Source organism: Nomia melanderi, chromosome 2 (assembly GCF_051020985.1).
Source record: "Nomia melanderi isolate GNS246 chromosome 2, iyNomMela1, whole genome shotgun sequence".
NCBI classification, from domain to species: domain Eukaryota; kingdom Metazoa; phylum Arthropoda; class Insecta; order Hymenoptera; family Halictidae; genus Nomia; species Nomia melanderi.
The window spans coordinates 3,594,110-3,608,048 of NC_135000.1; the positions used below are offsets into that span (position 1 = coordinate 3,594,110).

General features: G+C 40.6%; 1 protein-coding gene across 26 annotated transcripts in view; it reads left to right on the plus strand.

The window, feature by feature from the left end:
• Positions 1-13,939, plus strand: part of LOC116425946 (uncharacterized) — a 262,805-nt gene that overhangs the window by 141,937 nt on the left and 106,929 nt on the right. For 25 of the 26 annotated variants that reach the window (XM_076374563.1, XM_076374567.1, XM_076374565.1 and 22 more), the window contains one exon: positions 11,500-11,547. The exons of the other annotated variant lie outside the window; for it this stretch is intronic. In XM_076374563.1, the coding sequence (XP_076230678.1) occupies positions 11,500-11,547 (48 nt within the window). The remainder of the gene's footprint in view (positions 1-11,499; positions 11,548-13,939) is intronic. 26 annotated transcript variants of the gene reach the window in all.

Consider the following 13,939-nt stretch of genomic DNA (forward strand, 5'->3'; position numbering starts at 1 on the left):
AAGAAGAAAAATACCATTTGAAAATTTTGAAGGTCTTTAATTACCGCGGGGAAAAACGCGTTCCTTTCGCCCCGTTTGCACGGGAGGGAAATGAACCGCGCGTGCTGCGGTGCGTTTAAAGAGCGCCGTCGTCGTCGTCGCGAGAGCCTAGCGAGCGTCGATTCAGATCTCTCGCGGAAAAAGGTAAAACCGGCTCGTCCGCCGCTCGTTTTCCACCGCGCCCGGTAAAGTACACGAATGACAAAAAGAACGGTTCCCGAATGCGCGGCACGGGGAACGGGGCAGAGCTCGCGACGACGCGTATAAAAAGAGCTCGCGGTAGCGACGCCGGACGTCTACGGCGCGTCGCGATCGACACGCTTGCCAAAGAGGGCGGAAATGAAAGCTCTCGCGGCACCGTGTCGCGTATTCTCGGTGCACGGGGATCATTAATCTAACGGTTTACGCCAGTTCCCCGGATTAGTGCACGCGTGGGCGCGGCAGTTCAGACGCTAATCCGGGGAGGAGTTTTTTTTGCTTTATCAGGATCCGCTGGTACATTTGGAATGTTAGAGTGTTACCATACTTAAGCTAATCGCGATACTTTGGATTGTTTTCGATGTTCTTTTGTCAGACATTTAGTTTGTCAATGAGAGAAATCGATGTAGGAGACGGTGTATCTAAATATGTTTATAAGAACAACTCTCGAAACTGGAAGATAGGAATACAATACATTTTTCGAATCGTATGATTTGTATTAAAAAATTGTATCAAGAAATACCGAGGAAACATTCCAACATTACAATTGCCACGAACAAAGCACAGTAAAGGAACACAAATAATTCCAAAACGACAGTAACTGACAGCACTTTACGAAAAGATAGAAGCTTAGTTCCCTCTGCCAACAGTGTTCCATCTTTGTAAACTGTCACACGAACAACCCGGCCGACTAATTGAGGTACAACGTTCCTCTGGCTCAACCCTGTAGGAAGGAGGTAGCTCGACGCACTAATCCGGGGCGTGGACTGATACGCGTAGGTGCATTGTGTCCAGCTCCAGCCTAACGACTTCCGAGGACAATTGGTCGGGCCGGTCCAATCGGAATTTCTAATTGATTGTGCTCGCGCGACGCCTCCGGTTGTTGGTCCTAGGCATCTCGCGCCCCCTTTCGCGAGCCTTTGCTCGTCCCATTGCATTCAGCGGCGTTAACGATCTCTTCTAAACTACTCGTGGGGCCCGTGGAGAGCCACGGCGCGTCGCGAGAGACAAAAAGAATGGCAGCGTCGCGCACGGGCGAAAGAACGACGGCCGCCTGTAAGCGGAGAGTGGTCTCGTTTCATTTCCCTCCCGCCCCTTCGTCTGTCCTTTTCTCTTCCTTCGCTCGTCTGGCTAACCCTTCTGTTCCCCCTGACAATTACTCGTTACCTCGTTCTTCTCGTGTTTCATCGTTTTGCGTTGAAAAAAAGGAGAGACTACTCGGTCTGAGGGTAGCGAGGATTATCCTGTTTATTGTGCTCGCCGAGTGGGTTAGGGGATTGATTTTGTTACGACGACCCCGGATTAGTGTACCGGGATGCTCTCGCTAATCCGGGGAACGCTTGGAAGAGACGAAAGTGGTATAGAGAGTAGGACGGAGTGATATGAAATTGGAAAATGCATCTGGTAGGTGGTTAGTTTATGGTAGTTGCGTCTTCCTCGGATTAGAGAATTTGTGAACTTTTTGTTTACTGCGCATTAATGCGGGGAATACCTTTAGTAGCTGTATTTACGATAGAGACCAAGCTCGTCGGTAAGAAATTGAAAATTATATCCTTTAGGTGGTCATTCCGCAAAAAGTTCCGTCTTCCTCGGATTAAAAGTTCCGTAAGCTTCTTACGGTGCGTTAATCCGTGGAATATCTCACCTAACTTTGCAATACGGACTAAGTTATATACTTTCCTGTCTTATTTAACAAATACGTGTATCTGTGTATATACAACCGGCTGCGCAGTTGAACCTTTTGCAGTTGAACCTTTTCAAATGTATACCACTACCACAGCTCTTCATTTTAACAATTCTATTTTATTGTCAATTGTTAAACCAGAAAAATATTATTCTACTCTCGTATCGTTTTACTTTACTCTGGAATCAGGTTGAAAGTTCCAAGGAGTAGCGAAGTCTCTACAAATTGGTCTATTCGTGACGTTTCTATCTATCCCCGGATTAGCGCACGAGAACGGTGAAATTCGTCGAACACTAATCCGGGGATAGCGTAAAATCGCGATGAGACCGGGAGGAAAAGGTGGCCGCCTCGTTTCCCGACGGACGGGTTAATTTCCTGGGTATCGTAACGTCTACTAGACACAAGGAGAAGGAAACCGGGAAAGACAGTCCGTGGTAACCGGCACGAACCGCCGCGAGTGATGGCAACGAAGTTAAACCCCGTCTCCAATTATCCAAAGTCTCGGAGGCACCGTGTAGGAGAGCATGTGCCACTGCGATCCGACCGCCTAATTGTCCCCGGATGAGACTCTTTGATATCAATTCCCGTTCCGCTCGCGAGACCTCGCTTATCCGGGGTCCCCTTAATACAGAAATTCGATTTTCTCGGCATTCCATAGCGCCGAGGATTACTTGTCGCGGATGATACTCGTAAAGAAATACTACTCGACAGACAATTGTCGATTCTATCGACATTTGAAAATTCCAATTTTCCCTTTATTTCGTTTATCCGTCCTTTTAATTAGCTTCGAACCCTTTAGGTACATCTTTCTGAACTTCTATCGAGTGTTTTATATACAGGCTGTCGAATTTTAATCTACAGTCGATGTATCGCGAATAAGAAGTGTATATAAAGGAGTTAAAGGCAATGAGAATTTGTATATATAATACACCTGGTTTCCAATTAGAAACTCGTTCGAATAAAAATCCAATTAAAATTCAGTCAATGAAATAAGTTTGAACGAAATTACTAAAAAAGTTAATCTTTCGAAGCAGGTATTTATCCCTTTGCGGATGAAGATTCTTTGAAATGTATGAAACCTTCAGCAGATTAAGCTAAATAATACAGCAATTGCTTAATTAATAGGGAAAAAGGAAACTATATTCTGATCTCTTGTTGTTCGATTAATTCAATCATTTGTTCGCGATTTAATCTTCTGAATACAATAATTTCATTTCGCAAGAATGCCGACATTCGTTCACGAAGAGTTATAACATCGATTAATTACAAATGTAATATACTGGGTGTCTGGTTTGAAACCTATAGAAACAAACATCTTACTAGAAATTACCAAAGATTCGAACTAAATCACCGAAAACAATGATCCTGCGAGGGTTAAGCGTTTCCTGGCAGGGGTTGAAGACACCAGAGGGGTGAAAACTATACGCAGCTAAACAAAAGACGGCTTTTTTCGGCTCGTCGAAGGGGTGGCCAGCCCCGGGCGAAAGTGCCTTCCGATGTTCGATAGACACGTGCGGCCACCGGAACTGCATATCTCCTAACTGGTGGATGGATCCACGAGGAAGCTGCGTCGATTTACGGGCACGTCACGACATCGATCATATTCGCACGCGCCGCTGCGTAACCGCGGTATATTATGTCAGATGACAACGGGTCTTGGTTAGGTTGTATAGTAATCGAATATTAACACTTTATTTATAGAATGACTAATAACACCATTTTCATCGAAGCTATCAAAAGATACTTTTGGAAATTCTAAGACTACCGTTCCAGTCAAAATGAATAGTTTTTCTTGTTTCACAATTATTGATATCTTCAAAGCATTGAATATTCTATTACACCTGAGTACTATAATGAATATCCGAAAAGACCGAAAATAATCTATTGTTACAATTTTTATAGGGATTGTATATCAATCGTATTAAATGATCTGTAGTTCTAGTGTTAATTATTTGTCAAGTTTAATTATTTTTCCAGAGTTGACTGTTCCTGTAGTTCATGTTATAATTATTTCACAATCAATGGAGGAAAAATGGTCAAACTTGAACATAATTTTGGATGAAAGTTTTGAAAGGTAGTTTTTGAAACATTCGATAAAAATAGTATTAAATCATATAGTAATATTAAATTAAACAGTATGTTAATAATTTTCTTTGAATAATAGTTTGAATAAAAAGTGATTAGATTATGTTATCCAGGATAATTTGTTGAGTCAGGATTGTAATTGCTATTGTTATTAAAAAATTTAGTAAGAAATCTTTAAGCATTAGTTGCATTGGTTAGACTTTAGACATTTTGTAGTCTTCAATGAACTGTTCAATAATCCCCGGGAGATAACGTGTTAACAGTCTTCGGCTAATAATAGATCTGGTATACCTGGGAATAATTGACACTACGGTTTTAATTATAGCGAGGAATAAATAACACGAGAAAGGGTTTCGAATTGATTTTGAAGTCACGCGTTGGTCTTATTATAATTTTGCACCTGCAAGAACGAGGGTGGATGATGTTCGAATTTTTATGGGCAATTTAGGTCAGATAAAATGAAGTGTAAAACCATTTATTTCATCAAGAGTTTTCTTCTATTTATTACTGTCGAGCGAATGTTATAAAAAGTGGAATGAAACTGGTTCTAAAATTCCAATGTCCAATAAAAACGTTTGCCCTGCAAATCCTAACATTCAACCGCACAGAAAAGCCAATGTAAACCAAAATTACCATAATTAAAATTATTCTTCAGAAACCTATAACAAATCTCTCATTCCACAATTTTTTAATCCCCTCTAAAACAACATTCCACAGCCACGCAATAATATCACTAAACAACAAACACAAACACAATGTAAACCAAAATGATTAAAATTAAAATTACTCTTCAAAACCTACAACAAACGTCTCATTCCACAATTGTTTAATCACCTCTTAAACAACATTCCACAACCACGTAACAATATTATCAAACAACAAATAATAATCACGCAGAATGGAAAACCGGTAGAAAGAAAAACAGGACAAAAAGATTACAAAAAGTCAAACACAAAAGTGCCAGACAAGTGAAAGTAGAGACTTAAATACACAGAGAAAAAAAAGGGGTTGAAGGGTGGAACGGCTTAATTAAATAAAGTAAGCCCGGATAAGAGGAGAGAATAAATAATTATCTAGCAGGGGCGAGGTCCATGCTGGTCTCTCTGTTATAAACGCTATTATCATTATTATCGTACGGTGCAGCGTTAGGGCAATCCAATACCTCGCCAGTGACGTCATCGGGAACGCAGACCTCGCGTTAATCTCCGGACCAATGGGATATCGCGTTTCCGTTTCTCGGAAAAAGGGAGTCGACGCTTCTCGGTGTCGAGAAACTCGGCCAGTTTTTCCAACGATCTCTCTTTTCCATCCCTGCTTTCCTTCTCTCTCACTCGTTCACTCTTATTTCGCTCGTCCACCGATCTTTGAACCCGCCCCCGGATACCTAACCTTTAACCCTTTGCGAACCTATATCGTGTCCGACGCAATTTCGTTCCAGCCGGTTTCTACTCGAGTATAATCTAGATCATTAATATGGTTTGTTAGTCGCGGAATGCAACAAAGAGGAGTCTTGATGAAGGTTTTTAACCCCGCCACCATCTTCGGGTCTTTTATGACCCAATCGTTCACATTCTCTTTTTTAGCATTGTCTCGTTCGTTTCATGTTTTTCGGATTATTCGAGTTGTTATTTTGTTACTTATATTGGGTTATGCTATAAATGATGCAATTTTTGTATATTTCTTCTGGTTTTAAATATTCAGATGTTTATTATTATTACTTTGAGGAATTGAGATGTATATTATTATTACTTTTGAAAGTTGATTCATTGCTCGTGGATGATGGAGAATATTTAGGTTACAACCAAGTTCTGTATAAGAAAATTCTTACTACATGTGTTCCTAATTTGTCTTTAATAATATCTCAAACGCAGAAATAAGTTGATGGCTGTGGTAGAATTGAACAGATTTTGTTCTTTGTTTTGTGGGATTCTTTGAATGTTTCATGAAGAATCGAGGGTTTACTTTACTTGGATTTTGTTGCGGAGGATGGATCGTTTTGAAGGACGTGGAGGTTCTGTAATAAAATCAATTTGTATTGGATATTGTATTTAGTAATTTTATAATTCACTGATTTTTTTGTTGAATTCTGTTCTTTGTGATGTTATGATTTAACAAGCGTGCAATTGGATTTTATCGAATCCCGTATTACTTTGCAATTTTATATATAATAATCTGGAATTAAATGTAATTGGATCTCTTTCCTTTGAAGTTTAATAATTTAATTAAATCTACCACTGAATTTGATTTTATTCTGTATTATTTTGCGACTCGGTGATTTAACAGCCTTGATTAAAATTTTATTAGATATCGCATCTTATAACTTCTCAAAATATTTTTATGCACAATCGTAAAATGCGTTTCGATAAAAAAAAAGAGCAAATCAGCTTTCTGACTTTTTTTCTCTCAGTCGATTCAAACTGGCAAAGAAAGTTGCCTTTCCAGCGTGGGCCTCGGGCTTAATCGCCACTCAAGGATCCTGCAAGCCTGTCTCGTGCGCAGTTTCGCAAATTGCCGTTAAACAACACCCCTTTTCTGTTTTTCTCTCTTATTGGAATTTATAATACGTGTTATTATCATTAGCCTCGACATTATCATTTATTTATTCATTTATAATCTGTTTCCTCTGCAGCACTCACCTTACAATTAAAAGATTAAACAATTACTTGTGCGATACATATATTAAAAATATTAATTAGTATTGCCGAGTACAAAAAGTTAGAATTAAATAAAGTTAAATCTTCGTAATATAACAAAGGATAATGTATAAACGTTATTTTACTTCAGAACATTAAAAACATATAATTTGTTGTACAAACGCTTATTTGACAAACTATTAAATACGTGACTTGCGTTAATTAGAAATTTACTATAAAAATACAATAAACATACCAATAGTATTCTATTTTATGTATTAATTCTTATTCCAAAATAAAACTACATTGAAATCTGGTCCTAATATCAAAACAAGTTATATCGTACCCCAAACCCTCGTAACTACTTCGCAAAACACCAATTAAGAACCACTGGTACACAAGATAATCACCACAACCAATAGTTTAGCTCGGACCAAATGACGCGTCCATTAAACGCGGTACAAGCAACTGTTCTCCCTCGTACAGTAGAGAATCCATGGGCCGGACAAAGAAAGCGTGGCAATTATACCGCGAATTCCCTTGTATCGCGCCGCGAAAGGATTAATCCTGGAACATATCGTATTTACAAGGCCCGTAACAAGCCCATCTGCTTCCCTATTTTATCCTGTCCTACATACCTGTTTCTGAATTTCCTTTTACCAACCGATTAACTCGGATTTCGCCGGACTGTCGGAGCCCCTCCCACCGCCCACCGCCCACCGCCCACCGCCCACCGCGCGTCCCACCCATCCGCTTCATATTAATTAACTCGGCTGACCCGATTGCAATCGGGGGTGACTCGGCCGTTTTTAATGCTTACGGTAAACTGGAAAATGTATTTTCTCCGGTATCGGGAACGAATCTCGCTGCTTTGTCTCTCCGGTTAACGAGTACGACAATGGAGGCCACGCCTCTCGCCACCCCCACCCGTCGCCCGCACCACGCCCCTGCGTTCTTTATCCCGCCCATTTCAACTCTCGTTTGCTTTTCGAAATCGCTCCTGGAACCAAGCATAAACGCCGGAGCCAATTAATTTTGTGCATCGGCGAGCCTTCTGGACACCTGTACATTCTATTGTCGAGCGGGGAGATTGGCGTTATTTTTGTTGAAATAATAGCTTTAGCGAAATTTAAGCGGTGGCTGTTCGTGGCCGAGCGTCGTTTTCGGATATTTCGAACGGGTAATGTGATTAAATTTGAAATGGAAATGTTTGATCGTTCGAAGTGATAGCGTGCTCCCTTAAAAAATAGGTATTTTTTTCATGAAGAGCTCGTTATGTATTTATATTCAGTGTTTGTTGGGAGAGCATTCCCATTTGCAAAAGTTGTTTCTGAACAATTTTTGGATTCAGATTAGAGGAGGGATTAATTGAGCCGGGAGCTAGAAGTTGTTCATATGTGTTCGTTTATGTTTCCAAATATATAGTGAAATTATTATGCAATATTGTTATGTCGAAACAAAGCCGTTGCATGTTGACTGCCATGTCTCGTTTGACTGATTTCCACGATAAACCTCGTTATATTAATTTGAAATATAAAAATAAAAAGTGCAAGACATAAATATAGAAAGATACCATAAATGCATGAACATTCGCAGTCTAGTTACCATAATTTTCATTCTGCCCAAGTATAGAACTACTTTAAACTATACAACCAAATAAACTAACTGCTAATATAGATCTTGTATCTCATACTATCGGTCACATAAATCTACACACATTGAACTCCGAATATCCGAAGAACAAGACTTTCCAACACCTTCTAAACAATATCAGTTCAAACTATTCTCAATTAATTAACTTCAAACAATACAACAACATCCCTTACATTCATCAAATCTGCAAAACTTCAAATCCTCGATATCTATCATACACAAATTCCCTCGAATAATTGCAATTCCATCTCCAAAGACACACAACGATTCCATCAAAGTCAACGAAAAATCTGACCAACGAATCTACCATTGTCACCCTGAAAACTCTCCATGACTGACAGTTTACACAACATTCTCAGACATCCTACGTAACGTTTAATTCGGAAAGAAATCAAAATAAAACCGCACGTGCCACAGCCCATCAGGTACAGAGATTCCGCCCCGGGAGCCGCCTCCCCCCACCCGTTCCGCCGAAAATACCGCGAGACGACTCGCCGCGTTACGGCGAACAGCGTCGATCATCCCCTCCACACCCGCCCCTCGGGTTTAGTTCGCGACCGAGCGCCGAGGGGATCGTAACGCGGGTCCGTCGGATCGGCCAGACGCCGCCGGTAGGCCAGTGAGCGAGTGTGACAGTGGTGCCGGGTCCGTTCGGCGGGTACGCCGATGATCGATTGCTCGGAGCGGCGCAGCGTGGCGGACTACGTCGTGCGACACCGTGATCGACGATCGCCGATCGTGAGGGAACCGGTGTGGTGGTGGTGGTGGTCTGTCGCGGCGGACTCGCCAGCCCTACTTGACTCGGACACGATGTGCAGCAAGTGCAGCGAGTGTTGCCAAGGATCCAGGCACAGTGTGGACGCTAGCCCCACGCCGGGATCAGATTCCGACTCTTCAGGTAACCGAAATCCAACCCCTCCCACCTGACAACCATCCATAGGCGACTTCTTTGATGGATTCTTTTTTTGGACCGTTTCTGATGTTTTGTCGTTTGCTCCCAGCGCGAGATGTTGGTTTGGTCAGTGGAATTTGGGGATGGGGATTGGGTAGCTTTAGGGAATGGCATCCGGCTGATGGAAATGTTTTAGGGGCGGGTGAACGTAATTTTGTATGTTATTTTTGCGAGTTTAGATTGGTTTTGCGTAGATCGTTTTTTGCTTTTCTGATGGGATTGTTGTTGAGTAGTTTTTGAGAGGTACTTGTTTAACTTGGGAAGTGGAATTATGTGGTGGAATGATTGTGAAGGGAGCTAGTGGTTTCTTTGTGAGATATATTGCAGTGGTCTTTAATTGTGAATGGTAACCAGGGGAAATTTTTGTAGGTAACATTGGAAAGTTGAAGGGAAAGAAATTATAGTTCGCGAATAGTTTCATGAAACTAACGTTACAAATATCTCAGTAAAATTACAGGAGTACCTGTTAATACTTCTATATTACAATTCTACTTACAGTTCTTATTAATTTCTAATTACTCTTGCAATTTCTTAATGTCCTACATTTTTCTAGTCTTTCTAATTTTTCGAATAACTCGTATATAAACACTTTCCCAGTTTGAATAATCAAAAAATAAAGAACCTAAAACAACTCGTTCAACCATTTGCAATAATTCTAACCCCAAAAACAAGACAACACTATGACTCCTCAAAAGCTCCTTAATTCCATTCAACCAACAAACTCTCGCCAAACATCAATATAAAGCTACTCAAACGCGTCTCAGGCCAAAAAAAGAATCACTTTCCGAGTAACTAACTCAAGAGAAACGCGAGTAACGTAGGAGGAGGTTGGTCCGAGCCGTCAGCAAAGCGTGCGCCGCGTCATAAACAAGGTTAGCAGGAGCGTCGCGGGGATTGGCGGGCGAGCGGAGGCTCAAAAGCCGTGGCCCGAGGCTTCGGCCAGCCTCCTCTCTCTGTTCTCGCAAACATCGTCGCCTTTTGACTTGTAGATACGCCCGGACCGTCACAGGGTAGCTTATCGCGCAGTGTTTTCGCGCTGTGCACGATTGTCATGGAAATTCATGCTGAGGGCGGGCGGGAGGAAATGTGTCTGTGTGTGTGTGTGTTTTTTTCCTTTATTAAATCGTTACTTGCAGCCGCTGCGATCTTCTTCGTCAGACATGTCCAACGAGGGATGCGCTGAAGGGGAGTTCGCAGAAAACAGGTCGGCAGGTCGCGAATTTATATTCATAACTCCCGTGCGGCCGAGAATGCGGAAGTAGACACGGGTATCGGGAATTCGCGCGCGCAGCGTTCCTGAAATATGCAGGATGCTCGCTGAGCCTCTTTCCCTTTGACTCCGGAATATTTCCCCATCCTTTAAATTACGAGTTCAGGGGTGAGGGGGTTGGATGAGGAAATGCTTGATTTCAAGGTCATTGGGCTTCCTCCAAAGGTATCCTCATTACAGCCGTGCTGGTTATTAAGAGGAACATGTTTTTTGTTGTAGGACGATACGTGAGGAGGTTTCATAAAAGTGCGGTTGTCAGGCGTATAGGTAAATGTAGGTGGTTGTAGGTGTGTAGGTGCGAGTAGGTGAAAGCCCTATCCTGTCCTCTGTGTGATCTAAGCTCTATCCGAGCGCGGATGTGTGTTCCCAAGGTATTTAGTTGAGAAAATGAGAGAAAGAATCCTAGATTCTGTTGTTTTAGAAGTGAAAAAGGTTTCGTAAGTGGGAATACAGCTTAAGAACTCCCGATTTGAAGTAGACTGTATTTGGAAGCTTAGATGTATCTTTTCCAACGTATTCAATTGAGAAAGTAGGAAACAGTATTCTAGATTCTACTGTTCTAGAATTGAAAAGGTCTCTCGAATGGGGGCACAGCTTAACAACTGATCTCGAGATCCGTGGACAGGCAGCTTAACAGTCATCCATGAGATTCATTTTCAAGTGGACACGTAATCTAAACTTCACTCCCAATAGTACCTCCCATATGAAAGTATGTAGAAGTAGTTGCTCTCGTTAATGGCACTCAAGTGGGAACGTAGCCTTACTCGACCCAGTGACTCCTGTGTATCTCGCCTCCGCTAGTATTCTTGCTCGTACACCTTTAGAATCCCTTCGCAACAGGCCGCTTTTATCGCTGGCAGCTTTAATTTTTCGTAATTTAAATTTGAAGAAACTCCGCTAGACAACTGTACACACTTTTTCCGTTCAGAAAGTGTTTTTCCTCCAGCCTCTAATGGAGCCGTTTCTCCTTTTTTTCTTGTTGCAGAGGAGGAGTGGAATCCGGATGGCAAGGGTCGACAGTCCAACGACACCGGTGAGTCTCACGAGATTCATTCCATTCGAGAACACTTTTCGTCGATGATCCCACCACCCTCTTAGTTCTCTGAGTTCCTCAGATCGATTCTATTCATTCGTAGACTCACACAGAGATTTCTCCCTGCTACCCCCACACACAACCCCTTCCGCCCTCTTTCTCGTCGTTTTCTTCTGTCGTGCTGCCGCTCGATGTTACAGGCTTAACTTAACCCCTGGAATCGGCGTGGCCACTGTTAGGTTTCCTCGGTTCAAGTTTCACGCACCCGCCCAGTACCCCACACCTCTCTACCCTTTCAGTTGGCCCTTGGCGCGAAAGTGATACGATAAACCCCATTTTCCCCCTCCGGGCCCTTTTATTTCTTCCCTTCGCGCCCTTTAACTTTCATCCCCATTGGCCATGCTGATGGATTTTTTTAGTCGACCTAGTATACTTGATCCTGTTAACAACATTTTTTCAGTGGGAGAGATTTTTTTGGGTAATTTAATTGGAGCAATGGTGTAAGGAAACGTTTCATTTTTATGATGGCGTAATTGAGAGTTGTGAGGGTTATGTGTGATTTCTTTTCACCCTTGGAGACCCTTTGACTTAATTTCAACCCCTAAGATGCAGCACTTATAGGGTTTAATCGACTTGTTATTTTCCCTTGCCGTTCCGTATCAATCAGGAACGGATCTTTGAGGGGTAATGATTTAATTAATTGATTCAGCGATTCGACGAAATGGTTTATTGAATTGAAGTAATTGTGCGCATAGTTTACACGCCCCTGCTGTCAACAGTTTTATTTATATTCTTTCTTTTAAGGGTCCTCTATATTTCAATCCTTTATGATTAAAAAGCTCGTAAATTTTAATTAGTCACTTGATTCCCTTTTGTATAATATGTCTTTCAGAAATAATTTTTCTCTGGTAATTATAATTTAATTAATCGGCAAAGTGTCAGAAAATTGTCTCCCAGTTGTGAGAGGATTATTTATTGCTTGGTTAAATAGAAATAAAACCTACGGGAGAGAATCACGTCTTCATTAGTGGGACTCGAACCGCGCTCCCTGAAATTAGGAGGCAGTCGCCGGTGCACTAGGCTATGTCGTTTCGTTCGCAAGAGTACTTGAATTTCAGACGGTAGTATATAAGGTGTTCGGAAAAAATTTGGGGAGTAATTTACTATAGTAACGTGCGTTGAAAATGGAGAGAAAAATAATTATGCTTTTGGTTTCGTGTTTAATTTATTAACGATTAAAATCTGTCACTAAGATATCTTTAATAATTTTCAGACAAATTTCTGATTGCTAATAATTTAAAAACGAAACTAAGATTACTATTTCATCATTCCTGATTTTTATCTAACTTCTTAAATTATAGAGGTTACAAATGCCACACGTTAAATATAAGCAATGTAACATTTTTTACTGGACAAGACTGGAGGGTTAAACCAAAAATATTGTTATTAAAGTTTGCTATAAATAAGTAACAAATAATCTTTTTATTAAATGAAAGTATTTCCTTCTTGACGTCCAAATTTTCAACTTTCATTCCAATTTTCATCGAGGAAACGGTTCAAATATTTTTCTTCGATTAATATCAATAAATTTCGAGTATATCCGTTGGCAAAGTCTTCCGGTCGGTTTCCAGTGCAAGGGTATACGCCCCCGAAGCACCGAGTCAGCGATGATTTGAAATTTCTGAACGTCCCGTCGGTGCGATCGCATTCCTATTTATGCGTGCGTGATCCAATAATCGAATCGAACGCCCTTAATTCCGAAAAGTGGATTTTGAAGCGTTCAATCGAGGCTCGAATTCGCCGTTCGACCGGAAAAGTCGGAACGTCATTTCCTCTTTCCTGACTTTCAACTATAGGACAGTAATTTAAATTCTTCGATTTTAATCAGTCGAGTTGAAACAATCTTAATTAATCTATATAAATAATTGAACAAATTGCATCAGATCTGATGTATTAAAAAAACGACTGACTGTAAAAATCTATATTATTAACATTTTTCAAATTAGAACTTATTAAATATTCGTCGTCTATATTTAAAAACTATGTACGCTTAATTTACCAAAAATGGTTAACGCCAGATTAAGAATATTTTTGCATCCAAGGCAATTGTTGCTTAGAAGATGCAGTGTAATAAATAAATTATTAGATTATTAATATTTACAATATTATTATTCATTTTATTTGTGCATCCACAATTTTATATTCCTCACTTTTTTGTATTAACACTGGAACTACTGAGCATTTAATACGATTGATATGTAATCTCTATAAAAATTGTAACAAAAGATTATTTTCAGTTTCTTTGGATATTCATTATAGTACTTCAGTGAAACTATTTATTTCCAAAATCATTTTAAATATTGAATGCTTTTAAGATATTAATAATTACGAA